This window comes from Petromyzon marinus, chromosome 24, assembly GCF_048934315.1.
Source record: "Petromyzon marinus isolate PM22_M1 ecotype Great Lakes invasive population chromosome 24, UKy_Petmar_22M1.pri1.0, whole genome shotgun sequence".
In the NCBI taxonomy this organism is placed as follows: Eukaryota; Metazoa; Chordata; class Hyperoartia; order Petromyzontiformes; family Petromyzontidae; genus Petromyzon; species Petromyzon marinus.
Genome location: NC_133690.1, coordinates 11359351 through 11385027, shown reverse-complemented (window position 1 = coordinate 11385027; position 25677 = coordinate 11359351). Strand labels below are relative to the sequence as shown.

Sequence of the window (25677 nt, the reverse complement as noted above, 5' to 3'; positions counted from 1 at the left end):
TACTGCAATGCAACAGCAATAATAAGTAGAAGAAGAATGCAGGCCAACTATGCTCCTTTCCCATGAGAACATGTCCCTGCCTTGACAATTCAAGACGCGTTGACATGACACCCCTGAAGCAGTGAAACGTCAAACTGTTAGAGAGCGAGAGAGACGCACACAGACAGAGACAGACAGGCGGAGACCGAGAAATGAGATACCGAACGCCGACTCCAATGAAATTCTATCGCCATGAGATCCGCTTAATTGGCCCGGGTAATATGAATGGATGGTTTAAATAAAAATGTAAAGTGCCCTTTTTAACCAGGGTGTATGGCCTGCAACGACAACCCGGGAACCGCACTACTGTGCAATGAACGCCAAGGAGGTAATAAATACGTGGTAATCTTTACGGTGTTTAATTGTGGTTCGCGCGGCAATGTTATCGGGCGTCAGGGCAGTTGGACCAGGGGGTAAAAATTCCTGTTTTAAAAATAAGCCACACTCGGATAAGTCACCTTTAGACTTCGCGCAGTGAACCTGCACGCTAGGAATGAATCCTTTTTATTCCTCAACGTATATGCGGATTTATTTTGTTATAATCCTGAGAGATTCCTGTAAACAATCCATATCATTTACAACAATACTTATAAATGTAGAAGATTATTATAAATAGATTGTTTCATAGCTCCACATAAAACTAAACATTATTTTTTGGTCCACTGACTTTACAGGCCCTGTATTTCACGCGATTAGTTTTTATGCAAAATTATTACTAAAATGAAACATGTTTTTACATTATCAGATTTTTGCTGCCGTTTTTCCAACGGTCGATAAAATGGGTACCACTTTTGTAGAAATCCGAAAGCAGTCCTCAAATGGAGCGGCTCCCCCTCAGCAATAGGAACAAGGAATTTCCACAATTGCCTCAAGTCTGCCAACAGATATGAGCACTGACCCATTTCTCCTTTGGGCAGGGAGACACTGACTGATTAATGTATTGTCTTTTTCTCTTCTTTAAAAAAAATAACTTTTTTTGATCGTGGGTAAGTCTAGCCCTTTCGCACGGTTTTAAGAAACCAACTGTCTTTACATTTAGGAAACTATGTCTTTAACAAGGTCACGTAGTTGAGAGGCCCGTCTCCTGTCCCCATATCAGAAAATGAGATCAGCGTGAGGTGTCTTGACAGCTGTGTTTTTTTTCTGTGGTGAATGCACCTCCGGCGCCAGGCCCCAGCGAATGGCTTTTCTGTCGTGTTGGGCTTCCGTTGCGGAAGGCAGAGAATAAAAGAAAGACTGTGGTGTTGTGGGTATCAAGCGAAGAATAAGCAAAAATATAAATGGTCTGAAACCATTCTTTGTCTCCCCACCGCCGCCTACCCCTCCCCGTCACTGCTGCTTGCCGTAAATCATGCATGGCTGGATCTAAATGGAGTTTAAACGGATGGGAAGAAAATGTACTATCTTTTTGTCCATCTGCGGGATATAAACATCGCGCGATATATTCTTTGTGTCTCTCCGCTCGCCGAAGTGAACTGTGATCCGTAGCCTCCAGTGCGAGCGCAAGGATGACAGCGGTCCTTTGCTCTGATTCGCCGATCTTGTCCGCGCACCCCAGCCTCATGGGGTTACTTTTAAAGAAACAACTCCTCTTTAATTCCACGGACGGGCAAACTCCTCCTGTGCTGACCACACCCGAAACGTTTGTTTCGCCCGCCCGTTTCCCACGAAACGCGGGTTATTGTGTTGACAAATTGTAAACGCAATTAACTGTGGACGCTCGTTTACGTCATCGATGTGTACTTAAATGTTTTAAGGTTTAGAAATACTCTCGAATGGTATTTTTATTTTAGGTTTGTTTTTTGGGAAGGATCATTCAACATTTTGCAGCCAAAATACTCAACCAAAAATGCGTCTTAGAGTGCTCAAATGTACGTTATGCTCATTTGGCAGTTGGGCCAGTGGTGGCAACGCCACATTTTTATGGCAGGGCTCTTCCTTCCACAGAAAAATCGCCATTAAATTCTTTTTAAAAAATGGTTATTTGCTTATATCGACGGTGGAGAGGTAGCAGGATTGTCAGGGGCATTTAGCTAGCAGCACTAAGATTCTGCTGCATATCCTGATTTCGGTCCTCTGTGGTTAAACTGGGCCTCCCAAGGGTAGTTGGGTTTCTAGTTTCAACCCGATCACCAATGGCTGCACATATTTGTCAGTTTGCCCTATGACAAACACCTCCATAGCAATACACGTGAGACGGTGTTTCCCAGTATGGATAGGAAGCAATTGAAGGGCCTTCTTCACCATTGTTCTCGAGCAGCATTTGTCTTGGCAGAAAACCCCTAATTTTGAAAGATGATTATCATCATCGTTATGATACGCACAGGTTAAAAACAATGCTTCTTCATGTCTAACCTTGAGGGGCCATTCATATTTTGTATTTTATTGAAACAGCAGCAAGCACAAAGACCTGTGCCTTTTTTGTCCTTTAAAAATAACGTGCACTATGCCTCTTCTGAATAAAAGTAATGCTGAAACGCGCTTGCGCGTTCCGAGATTCGGCCGTGAACGGGACACCTCATCCTGCGGCTTGCAGACGTCTCGGAACGGGAGAGGGTTAATTGACCTCGCTCGCTCGCTCGCTCGCGCTCACTGGGGCATTTCTCCCCGCCGCTGTGACCGCAGGCGCCTGGACGCAAACCACATCTCGGAGCTGCCGGAGGTCGGCCTGGAGGAGCTGCGCCAGCTGCGCCACCTGTGGCTCGACGACAACGCGCTGACGGCCATCCCCGTGACACCGCTCAGCCGCCTGCCCTCGCTGCTGGCGCTCACGCTCGCCATGAACCACATCACGGCCGTGCCCGAGCGTGCCTTCGCAAACCTCACCAGCCTCGTCGTGCTGTGAGTCTTTCCAACGCTTGCGCGCGCACACGCTAGCTTCCCCCGCCCGCACAGTTCAGTTGCAAGTGGCGGCTGTGGCGGTGTTGGTGGTGGTGGTGGTGGATGCGAGGTTTGCTGGGCCATGCAGAGGACGGTGAATGCGTGTGCGGGAGTGGTAGTGTAGTAGTTCGCTGTGCTATGAGCCAGGTGACACGAGCTCGATTACTGTTCATGGCCCAACACCATTGACGATTGTCTGAACCGGTCCTGGGCCTCCCCTAGGTTGACTCGGCCTCAAATTAGTACTTGGTGCGATGTGTAAACATTACCACTAGGAAGGCAAAGGTGGTCTGACATGATGCTGGCCACCCGCCCCCTTCTGTGCCGCGCCAGCCTTTGTAGGTGCCCGCTAATAGCACTTGCCCCAACAGTCTGTTAAGATTACTTCTGGGAGATCTTTGTCTTTTGGGAGCGATCGTGTAGTGGTTAGCACATCTCGCTAAAAAGACTGACTACCTGTGTTCGATTCTCGGTTGTGGATATGATCAGTTGTGATTATCTGAACTTTTCATAGATCTCCTTTAGGTTGACTCGGCCTTAAATGAGTACCTAGTGTATGAACATCCGCATTAGGGAGACAAAGGTGGCTGTGTCGATCTTTAATAGGTGATCGGGAATGGCATTGCCCAGACAGTCTGTCTTTGTGATGTTTTTGCCACAGAAGTACCCCGTCCGGAGGTTTACTTTACGCTTTCTTAATCAGCCCGTTATTCATTGTATAATAACTTCACCAGATGAATATTATGCTCACTTCTTCGTCACTGCTCCCATATACACCACACTTCGCACCAGCAGACACGGACACACAAGCGCTCCTTTGGTCTCTTAAGAGGAGAGAAAGATATTTGATGGTTCACCTGACTGGCCTTTTACATCGGTTTTTTATCGTCTTTTGCGTGTTTTTTTAAACGTGCTTTTTCCCTATTTTTTATCTCCTCCCACACGCACAGAAACCGTTCAGAGGCCATCGCTAAAACACCACATGCAGAACCCGTGTTGACTGTAATATATCTGGTGTTTGCCATATCATTGGTCACCCTAAAAAATCCCAAACGTGTTTAGGGTTCAGATTAGAGTTATTGCTCGGGGTTAAGACCCTGAATTTAAAGCCCATGAGGTGGATGATATGGTAAAGACCCATGTTAGCACAGGCAATTATTCCATACCATAGTGGCTTTCACACCGAGGAGTTAAAACTCAGGCTGGGCTGATTGAGCTTTTGGCTTAGACGGTTAAGCTGAAGGTAATAAATGTGTCAGGGGCGCACATGTGCGCTTATCTTACTCCATGTATCCAAAAAAAAAATAGTCTGCCTAGTTAGACATTTAAAAGTCAGCCTGTGGCGAGTATTACTTACAGAAATTTAAAAATGGGTTCTTCAGAGTTGATGATAGGTGAAAAGCCTTGGGTCCCATGCGTTTTATGTATAATTAAAGAAAGATCTCTTGAATGAGCTGTCACTCTTGAAAAGCTCTTCCTTGGTTTATGGGAAGCAGGATTCGCATTGCTTGATGTAAGAATTTTTGCCTAGTGCATAAATTAAGCACATTTGTGTATGTGTGTCTTCTAGTGGGGAGCAGTGCTCTAGTAGTTGGTGCACTGCGCTATGAACCCAGCGACCCGAGTTCTATTCCCGCTCATGGCCAACATCGCTAATGAGTAGCTGAGCTGGTCCTTGGCCTCTCGTAAGGTCGACTCAGCCCTAAATGAGTACTTGGTGTGGTGTGTAAACATTAGCGCTGGGGAGATAAAGGCGGTCGGGTATCCGTCCTCGCCGCACCGCACCTCACCCCTCTTGCACCATGCTGGCATTAATAGGTACTCGCAAACAACACTTGCCCAACCTGACTATAAAAGCTATACAGGGGACTTTGCCTTTGTGTATTGAAGACAGCATAAGTATACACGTTTTAAGGCAGATCCAGTAGCAGTGGTGTATAAGATACCCTTGAGGTGTGTAAACAGTTGATGTGCAACGGTAGGGATAACACTTAACCACACAGAAATAATCTTCCAGGTGCAGGGCTATTGATCGGAGGAGAATGTTGAATCATTTTGCGTAATGTTCCCTTTTTCCCTTACCACATAGACAAAAACACGCGCATTTCAGCATTTGCTTGTCTTTCCTTGCAACACCAGAGTTTATTGCTACTTGTGGGTTTGTTTAGGATACAGTGGGACATGCACTGAACAACTCGGTACATAAACACCTAGACTGGCTATCCCTTATCTCCACTGGGAGCAGGACCCAACTTTAACCCCTAACCTTAAGTGCTGTGATGCCATTGGCTGCCGGGTGTAGTTTTTCATGCCCACATAATCTCCCACAGTTAATCTTTAACTCTGCACAAACACCCACAAATCGATAGCGTTGTTAAAGCCATGCTTATCCCACTATGCCTGAAATCCATTAAATAATAATAAACACGTTGCACAATTTGTGGAGATTTTTGTGGATTTGTATGGTTTTTTTCCCCCCAAAATTATTGATTGTCTGTCGTTCAACAAATCTGGCATGCGGTTTGTCGTTTTGAATGTTTTTTTTGTTTCTCTTTAATATTGCCGAGCAAAATGAGAAGATTCAATTAAATACTGCGTGCAGGTTTTCGTGGTTGTGTGATGTATTTCTGGGTTTGTGCTGTGTGTGTTCCACAATCTCGTCAATTCCATTTACCAACTTTAGACATGTAAGGTTTTGTTTTTCAATGAAGAGAAAGTATTTAAGTTTTAGTTTGAAGTTTATGTTGGATGAGTCTCATATTTGCAAGAGTGACCTGGGTCACCAAGATGACAATAGCAAATAAATTACAGCACTAAATGTGCTAAATTAGACAAGTGTGCCGCATCTATACTGAATTTTTGTTATATTTATTATAATTATATCTTATCTCATTTTTTTTCAGACACCTTCACAACAACAAGATTCAGAGCTTGGATCCACACTGCTTTGAAGGACTTGATAACCTTGAGACCCTGTAAGTCACTGGAACCCCCGAAAATCTCTAATGCTAACGACCTCTCCCGCTTTTCCAACAGAATTTTGTCAAAAAATAAATGAACACTTTGATATATTACACGCTTGTCTTTCTGTAGACGAGTGTTGGCCTTCACTGGCCTCAAATTCCTTTGCAATGAATGTTTGCCGACAACATTTTCGAGATTTACTGTCAGAAACCGATATTTCGTGCAAGCTGGTGTCGGCTGTAAATCAGCAGCCCGAGCTATTATTTTAAACAAAAATAAAAATGAAATGAACTGGTGTGGGCACTGTACAACAATGAAAGGTCAGGCAAACGCAATAAATATAGAAGTGGTAATCATTAAAGTGATTTATTCTCGACGAAGTGGATGGTTTCTTTTGATCAAGACCATTTACCGTGACAATCTGTCTCGTTTAAGTTGTCTGCTCGAAAGCCAAATCGTTATTACCACACGCACCATAATGTTTCCCCCCCATTACATTTTGAGGATGTGGGGGGGTGGCACCTCTAAGGAATAAGACTCGATTTGAAAAAACATGCTGAACAGAAAATAAGTATTTCACGAGCTAAAAAGAATCTCTGCACATTCTTTAATAGCACTGCCCTTAGGGACATTAATTGCTCACCAACGTTTCTGGCAATGGCCCTTCTTCACAGCACAGGCCCTAGAGGTTGCGTCATTAACAATTTAACTCAATATTTTTATTGAGTTATGTAGCTATTTTTCAGATGCGACATGGCCACAAATGACAGCAGCTCAATTGAAGTGGCTTATCAAGTGGAAATTTGTAGCAGCCAAATACTATAAATAAATGTTTCTAAATGTGGCGGGGGGGGGGGGGAACCTGAGGCCCCGGATAAAAATCCAAGCGACCACAAGGAGAACGTACAAACACCAAATATACAGGCGTCCGGGTCGGGATCGAACCCATGACCGCCTGCATAGCAGGCGAGGTGGTTAACATCTCGCCATTGGGGTACCCTTCTCGCCACCGTGGTCATTGTCTAAAAACAACACCTGCTGAGGAGCGTTCCTTTTAAGACTAATATTTATGCGATCTAACCCAAACTCACATTCAGTGTTAAACTGATTGTGAGTTTGTACATGTGCATCACAGCTTGCACAGTATGGCTCAATAATTTGTTTATGCTGTTAAGGTAATTCATGTCAATGACTGCATTAAAATGGATGTGAAAGCACACGCATACGTGTGATTAACACATTAACATATTTGCTGTGTGTATACGTGTGGCAATTATTGAAGGTGAATTGGGATAAGAATGACGATAGAGGCATGTAAGAGCAGGTCAGAGGGCTTTTGTGAATCTGAACTTTATAATGAAAAAGCAAACCAGCAGTGTGTCTTGAGCAGAGTGTTTATAATCGGTACACGTTACCTTCTGTGGCATATTCATCAGAAACATGAGCACCGACAAATAAAGGAGAAGAAAAGCTGAAACTTTCGAAAAGAAGGCATGGATTAGTACATCTTAAGAGTTGCTGAAAGACAAAACGACAAACACATGGATCAGAGAGCACATTCAACCAATACAGATGATATTGCCTGTTAAGTAGAGTGGCTTAAGCACGGGGCACGTCGCTGTTGGGGTTACTGGATGACGGCTGTAGACTGACAGCGGAGCGGCAGCATAAGGAGGGAGCGCTCCCAAGAGGATAGCCACCTGTGGCTATCCTCTTGGACGTATCTGGTTACGTCCAGGAACCAGATAGATTTTTGCATCGTGATAGTGAGGGATGGTGACGATTAAGAGAGACCTTCATCCAGTAGTAGATGGATGATAATGAAGACACATGGGATGGTGGGGTGTGTCAAGTACAAGGCATTGCCTTTGCCATGCGAGTGTTGATGAAACCGCACCACAAGAATTGCCATCGCTCGTTAAATGTACCGGTTGAGGCATAGCTCAGAGTAAAGACTGCTCTTAGATTTATGGTGCGGTGCACTCGTCGCGACTGCGATCTACCATCATTCCTGCCCGTGAAACGTTCACGTGTCCGAGCCTTAACATGCCGGCACAGACGCATGCGTGCACGCGCGCGCACTGCTTGCGTACCCCCCCCCCCCCCCCCCCCCCGGTGAATATAAGCGCGTGTCGTAATGCGTGCGCGATACGCGGCATTAGCGAGCCATTCTTCACAAACGTCGAGCCTGCATCGCTTGAGAAAAATGCGACGGCTGTCGGTGAAAAATGGCTGCAACCCATGGAGAGAGGAAAGCATTTTGGGTTGAAGTATGTAGCAGGGGGGAGATGCATGGTGATGCTTGACAGCCAGGCAGCCAGGAAAAACATGTGCACTTCACCTGCAGGCTGCTGCCATCCATCAGCCTGTCACGCTGGTGTTTGCAGCTCCTACCCTTTGGGGTCTCTTAAACTTGTGAACCTTTGTAGTTGGAAAATCCGGGTATATCATTTTAATATACGTGTGTGTATGCAGACACGTACATACTCACTGTAATCCTTATTAATCCTTCACATTTACATATCATTCCTTTACCGACCTGCAGTCTGTGTGAGATTCTGTCGTGAATGTTTGTAAATTTATTCTGAATCTCAGTCGGTTGAGCTGTTTCATACAAAATCAGGGGAGATATTTGTCGTCTGAACCGTGTAAAATACGGTAAATTTAGTTGCCATGGTTTCTCTCGCAACATTCTGTGCCATCTCAAAAGGCTCTCCATTAGCAAAATGAAGCAAATCGAATTAAGTGAGAGTTTGTGTTTACAAGCATATATATATACGTGCGTTGTACAACCTAACATTTTAATTGGGTTTACACGGTTTAAGGAAACAAACCAATCTTTCAGGCAATATGAAATAAATTACTTCAAATAAGCATGTTGTAGCCCATAAAGGGTTTCACGTGTGACAGAGACTATTTTAATGCCATTAAAATTGTTGCAGCGGGATGTAAAACCTGACTGTAAAATTCAGCCCCAGCTCTGTTCTTTTTCTGTTGGCCAAAGTAACATCTCGCCGACTCAAATGTCACATTCACAGCGCCCAATGATGGTTAGTAAGTTGGCCCAGTCCGCACTAGTGGATTCCTATAATGAAATTCAAGCAAAGCTTGTATCGCCCCCCCGACAATTGTCCCTGTATGACTTTGTGTTGCCTTGCAGCCGATCTGTGACAAGCAGAGTGAGAAGTAAAATTGTTTTTTAACGTAATTTAAAGTTTTGATTTAAAGCTTTCGTGACTGCAGGGATTCATATTCTTGGTTCTTTCGGTAATTATTTTATTGTTTCCCTTCTACGTGACTTTACCGAAAGAACCAAGAATATGGAATTTAAAGTGGTCAGATTTACAGATGTAAATTAACATAAATATAATGTTACAACTGTGGTCAGTTTGATGGGGGTTTCCAAATCGGTTTTAATATTGTGTTCGTATGACCTTTGTACTTTATACAAAAAGTTTGAATGCCACACGAACTGCAAGCTTGCTGTGTAACAATTTGTGGTTAAACATTTATTGTTAAGTGTGCTTTGCATACATCGAATCGCACACGTGAGAATCGATGTGTTCCTTTTTGATAAATGTTGCATGCTAAGTGTTCACACGATTACTTCAGCCAAAACTGGTGGCTACGTTCACCACCGTGATTTAAAATCGGTCTCTTGAGTTAGATCGTGCAGGTATAATGTAAATTTCAACTATAAAACTCTAACACTAAATAAAACAATTGGTCGTGAATATCTAGGTGTAGAATTGGCCACCGTGCTAGAGAATCGATTCTTATAAAATAATTTCCCCAAATTGTGACCCATCGAATCGCAGGCGGAGGTTGTGTGAATATGTACAGTGTAACTGTATGTAAATAATAATCCTATGTGTTGTTTACACAAAAATGTCTTTAGTTTAACCATTGTGCATGCAAACGTTCAATAATGAATAATTAGAATTAGAATAATCTGATTAAGTTATTGCACAGAAAGAATGGCTAACCTTTATAAACATTGTCAGGGAGGGGATTGGTGGTTTTTCAGTAAAGTCAAGTGAAATAATTCTTCACCTGTATATACAATTTGGCACCATATTTTAACTAACACATTTCAGCGTTTTGAAGGTGGGAAATGATGATCGCATGAAATGCTGAAAACATTGTACTTTGAAATAAGGAGTTATGTCTAATATCGAGGGACATGCCATGCAGTTCTACTTGTTGGCCATTGCTGTGTGCAGTAGAAATCTTCTCAGCTTGGCGTATTGATGGTCAAAAGACCATGGGTCACAGTGTAAGGTCAGACGCGGGGGGGGGGGGGGGGGTAAGGTTGTCTATTGTGACCTCATTCCCCAGCTCTCACTGTTGACCATTTGTTTGAGGGCAACGCTGGCCCCTAGTTTGGGAACCAACCCAGCGGGTACACACGTGGTCCCAAGTCCTCCTGATGCGGCAACATCGTGTCATGGGAATGAGTGTAATGTTCACCCCGTCCCAATGACTCGTAAGTATGTTTATGCGCGTACAGGAATAGCGGTGGCTGGCTCTCGGGGGCTCTCTGCAAAAATTAAAAGTGCCGTATACAGGAACACTTTGTTTGTGTTCTAGCCAACATGCACTTTATGGTTTTCTGTTTATGTGTTGACCATGATGGTGTTTATTGAATGAGCAAGCAGTTGGGTGTGTCTTCCTGTATAGGATTTAACAAGCAATGCTTTTTTCATAAGAAGGCAAGCCTGCATTCCGCAATATAAAAAAGACAAATGTATTATGCTCAGAAAGCCATGCTAGATAATTCCTCAACCCATTTAAAATGCATTACCGTATTTTTTTGTTTGTCTTTCGCAGAGATTTAAACTACAACCTCTTGAAGGAATTTCCGTCTGCCATTCAGTCCCTTGGAAACCTCAAGGAGCTGTGAGTGTCACCTGTGTGTGTGTCTTGTGTGAGAACGGTGGCGCATTTGTTGCACAATATGCTATGGTCCTGGCATTTTTGGGTTCGATTCCCGGCCGTGGCTAACATTTTTGTCGCAGGTGATATCTGAATAAAGTTCTTGGCCTTCCTCCCGTAGATTGACTCAGGCTTATACAACGATCTAGTGCGGTTTGTAAACATCAGCACTCAGGAGACAGATGTGGCCAGGTATGGTGTTGGTCACTATCCACCCCCGTATTTTCTGTGCCAGCCTTGATAATAGTTGCTCACCAACGACTTTCCCCAACAGTCTGAGGGCGATATTGGGGATCTTTGTGTCTGTTCATTGCATCTACAAATTTCCTCTGAGATGCCATGGTGGCGATATGTTAACTACCTTACCTGGTATCCAGACCCTGACGCCTCTATATTTGGAGTTTGCATGTTGTCCCCGTGGTCGCGTGTATTTTTCTCCAGGTCCTCCGGTTTTTTCCTCCACATTTAGAATCAACATGCGTTTAGAGTGTTTGGCTGTTATCATTTTTAACATGATAAGCCACTGCATTAAAATATTATTTGCAGCCAGGTTGCTTCTGAAAACGCTATGTAGATCACTGGGCCTTACCTGGTAAAAAAAAAAAGTTAATCCTGGCCCAGTGTGTTCTATTACTTCCAGGCAAACAATTAAACAAATCCGAGGAAAATGGTTGGGATTTTGTGATGTTGCCAACCTGTCCATGTCACCATTGCTGATTTATCGTGTGAGGTAGCCTTGTTCTTGTCCCCCATATACGCATGGTTTCCTTTTGGTAGGCTGGTGCCTTCCCACGTGCAACAATACGCAAGAGACGAATGGCTAAATAGCTGTTCTAAATCCTTAAAGATCGATCTTTTTTTACCACGGCTCAGGGCCGCTCATGCATGTGAGCGCCTTCCAGTGCCTGTTCGAGCATGGGTACAAGTTGACCTTGACTTGCATCAGCTTTGACAGTCATACATACCGTTCGGTAACACATGCCCACTTATACCGTGGAATGCAATATAGAGCGTATTCTCCGAACAATGTAAGATCTTATTGCAAAGAAATAGATGAAAAGCTCCTTTCTCTTCAAAAAACACAATTTAACCACCTTTTTTTCAAAGTAAATAAACATACATCCAAGAACCTCCAATTGTACCATTTGGCGTAAGCATTGCAGTAAGCCATGCATAACTCCATGGTAGAGAATGTTTTCTGGAAGGTGACCTTGCGGGATCAGCTTCCGAGAGGTGCCTTCAATTGTCTCGCTAGGTGATGCACCTTCTCGTGTGCCCAGATATGTAGAGATGCGTCAATTGGATGGGAAGCACACCGAAATAAATAATTGCATCTGGAAGAAGCCAAAATTAAACTTGTACGTGATATATTTGTTCATGAATGCATATACTGAGGCCAGAGCACCCACAGACTCTCGCCACATTTGCGAACCCGGTTTTAATCGCGCGAGGCTGGCCGCATTCGAACCCAGGGTCTCAGCGGTGCTGGCTTGGAGTGCTCTGACATGGCATTATCTTCCCGGGCCAAACAGGCAACCTCACAATTTATTCATATTGAGGCCAATGATTGTGCCAATCACTGGGTGCATTTCCGCCGCCACGGTTGATTTGCAGTCGTGTTTAATTTTAGCGTCGGATCCCGCGCACTTCTCTCCCGCGCTGAAGGCTTAGCGGGTAATCGGCTTAGGAAGATGGCAATTAAAGTAACCGTAATTGTGCACGTATGTCTTTTGCAGCGGAATTCACAGCAATAACATTGAAGTGATACCTGAAGGTGCCTTTGGAAGCAACCCACTCATACGTATCATGTAAGTGTAATAAATTATGGTTTCATGTTCAGTGTTTGTAAGGCAATTATGGTTGAGATGATAAGCACATGCCTAAATTATGCGATTTTATTATCTGATACAGATGAGCGAGAGGCTATCGCAGAACACCCGACTCAAAATTAGAAAGTTATGAGTTCACATCTCAATAATTTGATCTGCTTACCCCCCATCATAACTTCAGGATGTTATCATTTGGCGGTTTATAAAAAAATGCGTACCACTGTGTCAGAAGTCAACGGTTGGTTGTGCTCAGGGTGAACTGCTGCCTATCATAGGAATGTGGAATTTACAGCACTCATTTAGGATCACCAATGAAAATGAGCACCACCACCCCATGCTCATTTAACATGATGCAGAGATAACACTAGCTGCTGAAATGGGTGCGTGCTTTACAAATGCCATGTTAATAATATACAATTATCTTGCAATTACTTGAAAAGTCAGGTGTTTATGTATGGTCTATCAATGAATTGTTCATCGTTTAAATAACATTTTACATAAAATGATCTTGAAAGACATAGCAAGTATTATTTTTAGAGGGAAAACCCTATGCATTTGCTCGGTAAGAAAGGTGATGTCATATGCCTCAGCAGTTCTCCTGCTGTGTTTGTCTCACCTGATGACGATTGCTTGTGTTGCGATCGAAACGTCGTGATCTATTAATTTTCTACCTACGTGACTTTACCGAAAGAACCAAAGAGTATGGATTCCTGCAGTCACGAAAGCTTCAAATCAAGATTGATCTCTCCTGTTGGGCTAGTGAGGTGGTGCGGGGGAGCCTGTGTCTAAAGCGAGGGGACAAAGTGGGCATTGATTCGTCTCCGTTTGTGTCGCAGACACCTGTACGACAACCCCCTGCGTGTGGTCGGCAGAACGACGTTCCAACACCTTCCCGAGCTGCAGACCTTGTGAGTAAGCTTTGGAAGTTTGGTTGTGGGTCGCACTGTGGAATACTCGCAGTGGGTGTGGTTTGATTTTTTTTGGTTGTTCCGTCATGATATCCCGGTGATGTCATATGCATAAATGTGGACCATTATGCTTCAATTGTCGTTGCCTCCATAAAAAAAAAGATTCCAGGGATTTAACCACAATAAATACATTTTGTAGATTTCGCTGGATTGAGCCCAGAGAAGATGATCTGTGTGTGGAAAGTAATGAAGTTGAAACTAAGAGTGGAAAAAGCATTATAATGTGATGTGTTCACCCACCAGAAATCTGCTAAAAATGTCTAAGTATGTTTTTGCAACTAACCAGTGTTTGTTTTAATGGGATATATTTTTTCTTGTCACTCTGAAATGTTTTCTTGGCGCGGTGTTTTAAGTAATAACAATTTTGACATCCGTGTAGAATGTGAACTTTGCACCTAAAAAAACACATTTTGTAGGAAACAGCAAAGAAAACAAATCCTTGCACAAAAGCTCCGTACATGTTGCTGTATACATTGTAGATACGTCTTGCCGCACGGTTCATTTTAACTGATGTTCTAAATGGTTATATTATGAAAGCCATGATAATCATTAACATCACTAATGACTGTCACTTAACTAGCAGGGCACAGGTTTTTTTTTCGAATAGAGAACGGACAATATAGTCAGCTCATAGATTAAAAAGCCAGTGTCTCTCTTCTTGAACGCCATTGGTGAACCTGCTGAGCCAGTGGTGGAAATTCCACATTCCCATGGCAATGGCTCGTCTCTCCATAGGACGATCACTATGGACTTCCAACAAAAAGTGGTGCTTGTTCCATAGACCTCAAGGAGGATAACAGGCATGATTGACCTTTGACCTTGATTAGAACTTGCAATGTGTCGAAAAAGTTGTTTATTCCTATCCACAGCATCACAGGACAGGATTTAACCATGCCATCTGCTGACCCAGTCGCCCTTGAAAAACAGCTGTCTAACTCAATTGGCTTCACGCTGAGAAAGAAAACTTTCAGCGAATTTATACAGAGTGATCCATGTATAGATACCCCACGAAAATAACGGGGAGAAACTTGTCTTCAACCAATCCTCGGTACACACATTCAATCTGTTGACACTTTTGCTCTGGAAGATGTTGAGACATTGCTTTCATGTTCTTCACTCAATAACTGGTGAGAAGAAAGTAAGAGGGGCCATTATACATCTGTGGGATATGTCGACATTAGTCGCTCTGTTTCAAATCCCACAGCTAAATTAGTTCAAGTGAGATTTGTCACGGACCTTGCTATGTTACATGTGCAGTCCGTATCTCAATTCAGTGGCGTTTAACCAGGGAAGGCGGCAGTGTTTTTGAATGGATTCTCGTATCTCCCCCCCCGCCGCCTTTGTGCTGCGCAGATTTCTCCGTGGTGTGAGCGACATGAACACCTTCCCGAACTTGACCGGAACCACCAACCTCGAGAGCCTGTGAGTTCTGGGCGCATCTCACTGCGCAGCAGAGCACCTGCCGCCTCACTTTTTACATCCCGTTCGTCGAAGTTTTGTTGTTGTTGGTTGTTGGGAGAGGCTCTCCAGCAGACGTTCCTTAAGTTGCCGTAATTGGCTGGGCTGGTAATGAGAGCGCGTTGGTAATTTGCCGCCCCCCCCCCCTCGCCCGCCCACCTCCAATGATGCGTGTCCTGCAGGACACTGACTGGGAGCAGAATCACCCGTCTTCCCGGTGACATCTGTCAGGCCTTGGGGCAACTGCGAGTCCTGTAAGTGCGGCCGCCCCCACTGATGACCCTACCCACAATCCTTTTCTTCACCCCTCCCCTCCTCTCGGTTTACCTTGCCTGAAACACGCATAGTCCTTTCGTCGCAGGGGTATGCGCAGTGTGCTGTGCGTATGCGTCTTCGCATAAAGCAAACGTGCATTGATGACCATTTTAACAAAATTGTCTGCAAGCAACTTCAAATACATTTAAGTCCAACAGAAAATGCTCCACAATTTAAATAGGTTCATTATAAAAGCCAACAATTATTCCATTTGATGTGTTCAAAAGTAATCTGATTCCTGTAGAAATGCCCTTTAGTTTTGTTTATGAAGATGTTACATTCATTTAAATCATATAATAATTATTTACATTACCTTCATCAGTACACTGCTGGATGAAGGCCTCCCCACTCAATTGCATCATTTGGGATTTGTGACCATACTTCAACAAAACTGGTCATTGCGGGCTCAGTCAAGTCCTGTGGAGGCCCAAGTTATGTTTCAGATCTCCCGCCACAAATGTCTGCCCAAATTGGGATTTCTGCTCGGTTCATCAGGTTCATCGTGCAACATTGTGCAGTGTTAACCACAGCGCTCCCACTCTGGCACACACAAATTATAGTGTTGTAAATGAAACCTTTTTTTTTCATAAAGAATTCCTCAATAACTCAAGCACAGTTACATGCGGTGTGACGAGACAGCATTTGTCAAGAGCTGTCCGTGCTTTGCTCTGTGGGCTCTTTTTGGTGACATTAACTCTGAAGCTAAACTGCTCTGCGGTGTCGATGCAGAAGGGCGGGCTTGGGGGCGGGGGGCGGGCGGGCGGGTGTCTGTTTTCATGACGCTTCGCTCACAAATGCACAGCTGGCTGCGGAAAATTACAGGTTTCATTTCTGAATGACTAAAACAGTGGTGGCGGCACTCAGGGCTGATGCGCTGTCACGTCAGTTGCGTGGCCGCTGTCACCAAAGCCCATTTTCACATTGACAAAGGTTCTGAATGTGAAGACGACTTCAAAACCGGAGACGTGGAGTCTCCGTGGCAATGGAAAGCCGAAATATAAGGCACATGTGAAACATTTCTGAAATGGTGTAAATTAAGAATCAAGCAAACGCTCTTTTAATGGAATTGGTCAAACATCCCAATGAGGCTCGGAAAAGCTTTCTTGGAAAAAAATTAAGGCTATTGTTAGAATAATTAGGAAAACCAACAGTTTTATTCACTAACAAGTAACGTGAAAGAAACGTTACAATAACTATACAAAAAAAATACGTGTTCAAAACATCGTCTTAAAATATCAGTAGTAAAAAAAACGCCAAAAGTAGTTTGCAACAACAGTAAAATTATAACTTTTAATAAATAAATAATGCAGGTAATCTACTACAGTTTTAACTGATAACATGCACTAAAGTGATAGCAGTAACGGTAGCAAATTAGTTGTTCGGCCTGTGTGAACTTTGATCGAGATGACAATTGAAGTACGGGTGCAAAATCATTGCACGTGACAACCAAGGCACGGGCCTGTAAACTTCGCTCTGTAACGTGACAGAGCGTTGTCCACAGATGCACGACTTTGGTGAAAGGCCCCAGTGTGAGTGAGAAAGGCCCCCAGCGTGACTTCCTGTTCCATAGCGACATATCCACGAGATCTTATTATTCCAGAAGAACGCTGGCAAACAGAGAGTGAAACAACGCAGACTTAGAGAATATAAACGCCTCATTCGAGACCCAAACATCATCGCACCTTCCTGGCTTTGTCATACCTCGAAGACACCGATGTAACCAATCAACCGCATCAGAACATCGACAAGCCGCTGCACACATCTCCTTCATGAATGGAAATATAAAGACAATCCACAGTGTGACTGTGGCCATACAACTGTAACTCTGGGCTGTATAGTAAATCACTGTAGTGTGCATTCCTTCAACGGAAGAGGAATCTAAAAACTACACGAACTCTCTCAAGCCCTCTTTGTAGCTAACAGGGCTTGCCATTGGTATTTAGCTCCTGAACACATTGCCATACGCAAGAATACAATATGAATGTGTGTGACGAGCAAGTTAATTAAATTGTGTGTGATGAGCAAGAGGCTTTCATAATTATTTCATTCCTCAAAAACAAAAATTCTTTGTCATTACAATCGCCTTAAACTCATCGGGCAGACCAGCGCGGACATTTATCACTTTGGTAAAGGGTTCGCACATAATTTTACAGCATTCAGATTTGTGGCCGCTCTTTTATAAATCTCACGTGCTCGATTCGCGAAGTCGTATTTACATTTTCAGTTGGCAGAGGTAGCGATTGAAATGTTTTAAGGCAGATGAGCGCGCCGGCTCATGCCAGGGCACGCACGTGAAATCAAGCGGCAACAAAGGCCCTTTGACAGGCGCTCTGCATGTTTGGCCCGTGGCTAAGTGTCTCAAACCTGATCTGTTGGTATGTTGTTGTGGAGCGTTCTTGTTCCTCCCTGTTGTCTCTCCTCCCCCGCCACCCACTCGCCCCCGTTGGTAGTGTTGATGGCGGTGATGGTTTTGGGGAGCCGGTAGTGCAGAGGTTAGCGCTACGCTGCACTACGAACCCGGCGACCCGAGTTCGATTCCCACTCACGGCCAACCCCATTGACGAAGATCTGAACTGGTCCTGGGTTTTCTTCCCCTCGGTCGACTCAGCCTCAAATGAGTACCCAGTGCGGTGTTTAGACATCGCCACTTGCGGGACAAAGGCAGCCGGGCGTGGTATTGGTCACCCACCAACTCGTGTGCCGTGCCGGTCTTCGTAGGTGCTTGCTAACAACACTTTCCCCAACAGTCTATTACAGGCCATACGGGGGGGGGGGGATCATTGTCTTTTTGGTGGTAGTGAGCTGCCAGTGTTACTTAGCCTGCGAATCTTGCAATAGCCAGTAGGATGCTAGTTATGCTCCTTACCCCCCCCCCCCCCATGGTGGCCCCTCTCAGACTCACTTAGTGTGTAGACGCAAGACTCCCTGTGATGCTTCTCTCCGTCGGTGGGCAAATAATGGCCTGACTTGCACTGCACTCTCAACAACGCAATCGGCAAACTTAACGTGCCCTTATTTTCACAGATATCTCTCTCAGGCTTTTGTGTGGTTTTAGAAAACCCAACAGCTTTTTTCCCTCTTTGTGTCCTGTAGTTTTGGTAAGGGACCCCCAATAGCAGGACCTGCCAAGCTAATAATGTTAAACTGCACTTAAAATCCACCGTATTAATGCCCTATTACTGCAGCAGCTCAACGTGGGCCCTTCTAATAAGAAGCTACATTCATGACAAATAGATAAAAAAGTTGTTCATCCACATGTTCTAAAATCTCAATATAAAATCATAATAACGTTCCACCACAAGTGGACCGCCCACCCCTTGTGTGTGTGTATATATATGCATGTGTCTGTGTGTATTTGTCTTTGTGTATATATAATGTGGGGAGCGGTTGCGCAGCGGTTAGCGCGCTGCGCTATGAACCTGGCGACCCGAGCTCGATTCTCAATCACGGCCAACACCAGTGACGATTATCTGAACCGGACCTGAGCCTCCCCTAGGTCGACTCAGCCTCAAATAAGTACCTGGTGCGTTGTGTGTTAACATCGCTACTGGGGAGACAAAGGTGACCGGGCATGGTGCTGGCCACCACCCCCTCGTGTGCCGTCCCTGCCTTCATAGGTGCTACTCGCTAACAACACTTGCGCCGAGAGTCTGTTAAGGCTATTTTGTGGGTATATATGCATGTGTGTGTATGCAATGTTGTTATACTGAGCTACATCCTGCCTGATTGAAAAATACTTCTCTTGTCTCTTTACCTAAACCTCAACCCCCCCCCCCCCCCCCAATTTCCATTCCCTCTGTAGGGATCTCTCCTACAATGAGATAACTGAACTTCCAGAGCTGCACGACTGCAGAGGTCTGGAGGAAATGTAAGTGAAGTAACCTCATGCGCGTACACACGTATTCCTTGGGTCTTTCGGTAAAGTCACGTAGATAGGTTCAAAGAAAATAACAAAAAACTACGACGTTTCGATCGCAAAACAAGCGGGAAAAGGGGGTTAGCTTCTAAAGGCAAACTTTATAAAGGTTTAAAATGGGCGTAGCCCAAATGTCAGCAGCATGGGCGGGGCAGCTAATGTTAATGTAAGCGATGGGCAGCCACCGCGATGGCGTTGGTTTTCCACCAATTGAAGGGCTGGCAGGTAAAAGATTAGCATGTCAATGTAAGATCGGTGAGCGGCCTCCACGGCGAGCGCGCTGAGGTGGCTATGTTAATGTGAGAGGTTAGCATGTTAATGGGAGATCGCAGAGCCACCGCCACGTCGAGGTACGGCGCGCGAAGGTGGCTGTGTTGGAGTGAAAATTTTAACGTGTTAATGTAAAATCAGAGAGCCGAAAATAACAACTAACATCGGAAGGTGGTAGGATGGGAGCATCACAGCCAGTTATGACTTAAACTGGTTAATAACGACCTTCCAATGATTGCTCAGTTTATACCCATCTTCTCGGTTGAATTTATGTCTGTGTCTGTATATATGCGTACACACATACATAGGATACGGATTTGAATATATTGCCAAATGCTTATGTCCTCTTCAACCTGAGTTTGAATGCAAATGTTTCATACGCTTGAATTTCAGTCTTTCTCTGGCAAGACCCGATCATTGTCTTTCGTTCGCATCAAGTTATAATTTAGCACTTTTTCACAAATAAACCACGTATAAAGTTCAATGTTCTTATTTCGTCGTGAGAAGCATTGCAGTTGTCTGTAAGATTAAATCTGTCCTGCTCGTATGTTTTGGTTTAAACTGATGGTGTCTTAATACAAGAAGGCTGCAATGGAGTAAATTAACTCAAGCAAAAACAATATTTTTTCATACCAGCATTAAGTGACTGCAAATCGCTTTTGCACAAATACGCTTATTCATCGTGTGTGTCTGTGTGCATTAGCTTGTAGAGCAGAATGTTTGACAAGCAACAAAAACACTGGCAGAAAGAAAAATGACCCGGCCTCCTAAACTAAAAACAATAACAAACATTGGGGGGGAGGGGGGAAAGAATGATTAATGCCAAGTTGAACGCCGGCTCGTAGAAAGAGCAGTTTGCATCATTGCTTGGAATAGTTCTTTTAGGAATTGCTATCCATTGGAGACACAAGTTAACGCATCGTAAATGAAAACATTGCCCAGGCTGTTGCGAATAATCCATATTGTCATTGCGAGAAACATTTTGTATGACTCATCAAAGTTTCCGTGGCTGACGAGTGGGGGGGGGGGAGATGAACCAATCCATAATGGGTCCTTCCTTTCTGAAATTTCACAAGGTTGGGATAATATTTGCCTTTAGCCAAAGAACATGTTTTTTATTAATTGATGTTCTGTTGGCAAAAATGCAAGATCGATGGTTCTAATTGCCTGGTAGTATTTTTTTTATTTCGCAAAATACACGAGTCATAGCACGTGTTTATTTTATGAACATTCCTATTTCAAAGTTAAACAAACAAAAAATAGAGCTGAGCATTTACAATAAAATCAATTAAAGTTTAGTTCTTTTTTTTCAATCGAATGTGGAATCATTGCTTTCCCACGCAGTGCCAAATCATGGTTCGGCAGGTGTGGGCGGTAGGGGGGGGGGGTTGCCATACTTCACCACGCTTGTCAGTGTAGGTTTGCGAAAGAGTGCCCAGGACCAGTTCAGATATCGCTCGCGGCTGATGTTAGCCAGTTCAGAATGTGAATATGTATTCCTATCGGAGGAATCCAATAAACATTAAAGCTTTTTTTACAGATGTCCAGTACTAAGTTCATAGTGCAGTATGCTAACCACGACTGACCTGCTGATATTGCTGGATAGTGTGTTTTCAGGTCTTACCAATGTGTCGCTTTACTCAGTGTTGAGCATTTGTATTTAATCTCTTCGAATTACTTTGGAAAGTAATCTTAACCAAAACTCCCCCGTGTGCAGTGAAATGGAAAAAAAACATATGAGGTCACAAGAGCAAACCTTTGACAGTCCTACCTCAATAGGACAAGCGTAACAAATTACCTGCTTCTAAACTTTAAAGTTAATAATGATCACAATGTAGCTGCAGATCATCAATCAAAATAGGGGTCTTGTGTAAGTGGAACTGATGCGATTTATGGGATTGCTTTATAAAATGGAGAAGAACTGGATAGGCAACAATGTGTTCCCACAATAGCAGCAACTGTTCAATTATGCCTTTCAATTATTTTCCTACAAACTACAAATAAATCTTTAAAGAGTGATGTGTGATTACTCCTTTCCCGCAGCAGTTCAATATTTTTTTCCACAAACACAATGATTCAAGAGACCATAAGCAATCTATCAAGTTAGTTTATCTTAACATTATCTACCATCCTTATTTTTTTTAAAAAAAGTTAATTCTAAGGGAGCAATGGAGCCTTCTCCAGAATTCATGCAAATGATTTGATCCTTGTTTCAGGTGTGACTGATATTATTTTAATGACATGTATTGAATGTTTTCTTTAGCTCCTTTCAACACAACATGCTGGCTGATATTACAAACCAAACGTTCTGGGGCCTGTCTTCCCTTCGAAGCCTGTACGTACACTTTGTAAATCAAATCTCACTTGCGTTGTTATTGCATTACACAAGCACAGCTACTGTTTTAAAAACTCACTTATCTAAAGCCTTTACATTGTTCATTTGAAAGCCGATTGAAGTGTGAGTTAAGATGCTATTGCAGCAGGGTAGAAAGCTTATTAGCAATCGCTAAAAGTGTATTGTCAACTCTGTTATTATAGTACTGCTGTGTAAACTACTTTGGAACTGTAGCTGTCAGTTTTTATTGTTTTAAGTCTTGGAAAATATTGTATAAAAAAATTAGTCCAGTCTAATTAACGTTGGTTTTTTGTTCGATTTGTTCGGGTGGTTTAGCGGGAACATATCAAACTGTTGGGACTCGTATTTTCAAGTTGCATCTCAAACAAGTTTACAGTTTGTGTACGTTAATCAAGACTTGACTTAACCTGCTATGTATTACGTTTCCAGACGGCAGATTGTTGTCTTTTATCAATTGAATGAATATTCAACAGGGACCTGAGTGAAAACCAGATCGAGAGCATTCACAAGACAGCGTTTAAGTCCCTCGCTTCTCTCACTAAACTGTGAGTAAAACATTGTCTCGGGGTCGTCTTTGTCGATTCAAGCGAAACGGGCAATTGTGTTTCCAGCGTATTTAAGTGTTTTTAAAGATCGTTTCCAAGGTGATCTGAAATTGTGTCCACTGAATTGACAATTTTACAATATTACTGTGCATTTCAAAGTAATAAAAGAAAAGTCCCTTTTCTTGACCCAGGAAAGCCTCAACTTTTCTGTCGATAATTCTTGTTGAGGGTGGAACACAGGAAGATTTGGACAATTTCTTGTTGAGTATTTAGGCATTTTAGATAAAACCCATACATAGAGCAATAACACTCAACCGGTAAAGGTACGTCAGCAACCTACTTAACAAACGAATGCCATCAGATCCAGAGGTTGCCAGTTTTATCTCCTGGCATCGCAGCTGAAGTAATGAGGCAAGTTTAAAAAAAAACTCTCCCACCTCGATCCATCCAGCAAAAAGCAGTTCATTTGTGCTTTTTGTGTTTTAGTTTGTCGTCCTTCCCCCGCACCTCCGATTTAGAGCGGTTGGCTACGTATTTTGCGAAAGAAGTTCTACATGCACACAAATGTAACAATGCAGCCGATAAAGTGTGGGTTAATCCCACATCTTCCAAGACAATTGGCCAGTGTGGAAGAGGACAAACTACCCTTTAAGAGGCTCTCGAGAGCTCCCTCTCGCAGGGACCAGCAGTGGCGTGAGCAAGCAATAAGCAGAGTTGTGTCTTTTCATTTTACACGCTAGATGTAACTTGTTCAAGTGACACCCCCCCCCCCCTTCCACAGCCATTAGAGGGGTGGTACAGTGTACCACAATAATAAAAGACAAATATTGATTCTTGATTCGAAACGTGACTCCTGAACGTGACAAATTGATGGCTTGGGGTGGTAATATTTGAATTGTAACAGGCCCGTTGTTTAACTTTTCCTTTTGCCTCTACAGAGACCTGAGCTCCAACCAGCTGAATTCCCTCCCTTCCTCGGGGCTCCAGGAGCTCACGGAGCTGAGGGTGGCTGGAAACCAAGCCCTCATGCTTTTCCCCGTCAAGTCCGAGTTTCCCAAGCTTAGGTAATCCCCTGCTGCAACGTTACATCACTGTGTGCGCCATCCCACGGTTTGTAAACGTTGCGCACCGTTGAGGGGGCACGCTCATTTTGCTGGGATGCGTTTGGTTAGCCTGTTATGACATTCGATTTATAATCCCTAACACGGCATTGTGGTGTGTTAATTTTGAACAATGTGTATCAAGATGATTTTCCCTTATGTGAAGGTGTATCTAGTGTCCGTACTGTGGGTTAACGTCACTATGCTGAAGTTCTTTACCCAAAAGGGAGTCTGAATACACAAACGTGTTTTTAAGGAGCGTCCTGTTTTGAAACGATTAGTCAGTTCTGCTGCATGCATTCTCACGGTCGTGCCGATGCATTTTCGGGTTGTTAACGCTTGTTCTTCTGCAACGATGGGCAACGTTTGGCTCGGGACTTCTTCACAGTTGAATGGAGTTGCTCACTCTCTCCCTTGATAGTCTACTGTTGCCAGCTGCTGCTCGTGTGTCCGATCAGCTCGGCTCTGCTCCGTACGCCAGCTGATGTTGTTAGTTTTGCTTCGTCTGCTTAACATCGGTTGGCCTGAAAGCGATTAGTCAATTCCTTTATTGGTGAAAACCCATGTATTACACTGCATTGGATTGTTCTGCCAGTGATGTCGCTCATACTGGAAATGTATCGATTTGTACAATTTATTTTGGAACCGTATTTTCCCAATTTTATTGGAGGGGGGGTGGGGGGGGGGGGGTCTCCCTTACAAACGAACCTCTTTTGCCTCCGAACGTGATGTCGGCTAGTTATAAACAAAGGTCGTGGAACGTTTTATTGGTTTGATGGGTCGATTGAAACGCGAGTTGCTCCGCCGTTGTTTGCAGGACTCTGGTGGCCGCTTATGCGTACCAGTGCTGTGCGTTCGCCGACTGCGCGGACGAGAGCCAGGACTGGATCGGCAATGCCGGCAACATCCAGAAGCGCGAAGCCGGCAGCCAGACGGAGGCTGGAGGTCATTGCTCACTCAATAGTGACACGCAGCTCTCCGCCAGACGCGTTCCCGAGATTTCACCGTGGTGGTGGTGGTGGTGGTGTAAGCTAGCTTGAGCGGGTTTGTGAATGTGAAGGCATTTACCATGCATTAGCTTGCTTTCTAGCAGAGTTTAAAGGGCAAAAACATTCTGTTGGGGTTTCTAATTTCAAATAGGTTATTTTAGTTTTCCCCCAAGAAACTAAATTATAAAGTAATGAAATGCAAAGCAAGCTCATTACTGTAAGGGACTAAAGAGAGAAGCTGTTTGATATTTGAGGTGAGCCACGTTTTTTAGTTGGGGTGCTTTCTTCAATTTTTAAAATGACCATATGTGCAGTGCAAGAACCATCACATTTAGGCTTATTCTCATTTGTATAAACTTGAAAATCCAATATTTTACTTTTTTAAGTTGTTTTAAAATCTTCAAAAAAGTCCATGTTCTTTTGAAAGTGTTTGTTTTAATGTATATACAGGTTTAACTGTAATATTATGTCTCAAAATGGCACCTTTTCAAAGTGGTATTTACACATTTACGATGTCAGAAAAGTGCTTAATCTTTCACAACAGTTGACTTGTAAATTACTTGACGTGCATTAACTTCATCTGATTGTCATCTGTTCTGTTGTCTTTGATTTAAAAGATCCAGAAGTTGATGAGAATGAAGATTCTGATGTCCACCCGAGCGTTCATTGTACCCCAGAGCCTGGTAAGACGTCTAGAAAAGCATAAGCCAAGCTATTGATTGGAACAATCAACCTCTGTAACTGATTCATCATTTAATTTGCAGAAAATTGGGTACCTTGTACCCAAATCTATCCCAATTCTTTTATCTTTTTAAATTTAAGTGTTTGTTGTGTGGACAACTTTTTACTCGCCGTCTCAAAGTCCTTTTAAACATTTTAATATGACGGTTCTACACACATTTCTTAACAATTATGTTAAACGGCAGTTGCATCGCAGGCATCACCGTGAAGCTGTGGGTCCCGTGTACACACAGCCAAACTCGGCAAAACTTTTTGGCATTTTACACACGTACAAGGTGTGCAGCTCTGCAATCGAATGTTCATGCCTCTGCTGGCAGAAGGGCCTCCTAAACGGAGCTCCAAAGAGCCCCCTCTGATGGTTATTATCATTAC

At 43.6% G+C, this 25677-nt stretch overlaps 1 protein-coding gene across 1 annotated transcript in view; it reads left to right on the top strand.

Moving 5' to 3' along the window:
• Window positions 1-25677, top strand: part of LOC116945542 (leucine-rich repeat-containing G-protein coupled receptor 5-like) — a 93267-nt gene that overhangs the window by 60470 nt on the left and 7120 nt on the right. Inside the window, exons 5-17 of the mRNA XM_032959920.2 lie at window positions 2665-2880; window positions 5823-5894; window positions 10714-10782; window positions 12555-12626; window positions 13484-13555; window positions 14969-15037; window positions 15256-15327; window positions 19191-19256; window positions 21838-21909; window positions 22404-22475; window positions 23414-23539; window positions 24393-24520; window positions 25182-25247. Coding sequence (XP_032815811.1) covers window positions 2665-2880; window positions 5823-5894; window positions 10714-10782; window positions 12555-12626; window positions 13484-13555; window positions 14969-15037; window positions 15256-15327; window positions 19191-19256; window positions 21838-21909; window positions 22404-22475; window positions 23414-23539; window positions 24393-24520; window positions 25182-25247 — 1172 coding nt within the window. The remainder of the gene's footprint in view (window positions 1-2664; window positions 2881-5822; window positions 5895-10713; window positions 10783-12554; window positions 12627-13483; window positions 13556-14968; window positions 15038-15255; window positions 15328-19190; window positions 19257-21837; window positions 21910-22403; window positions 22476-23413; window positions 23540-24392; window positions 24521-25181; window positions 25248-25677) is intronic.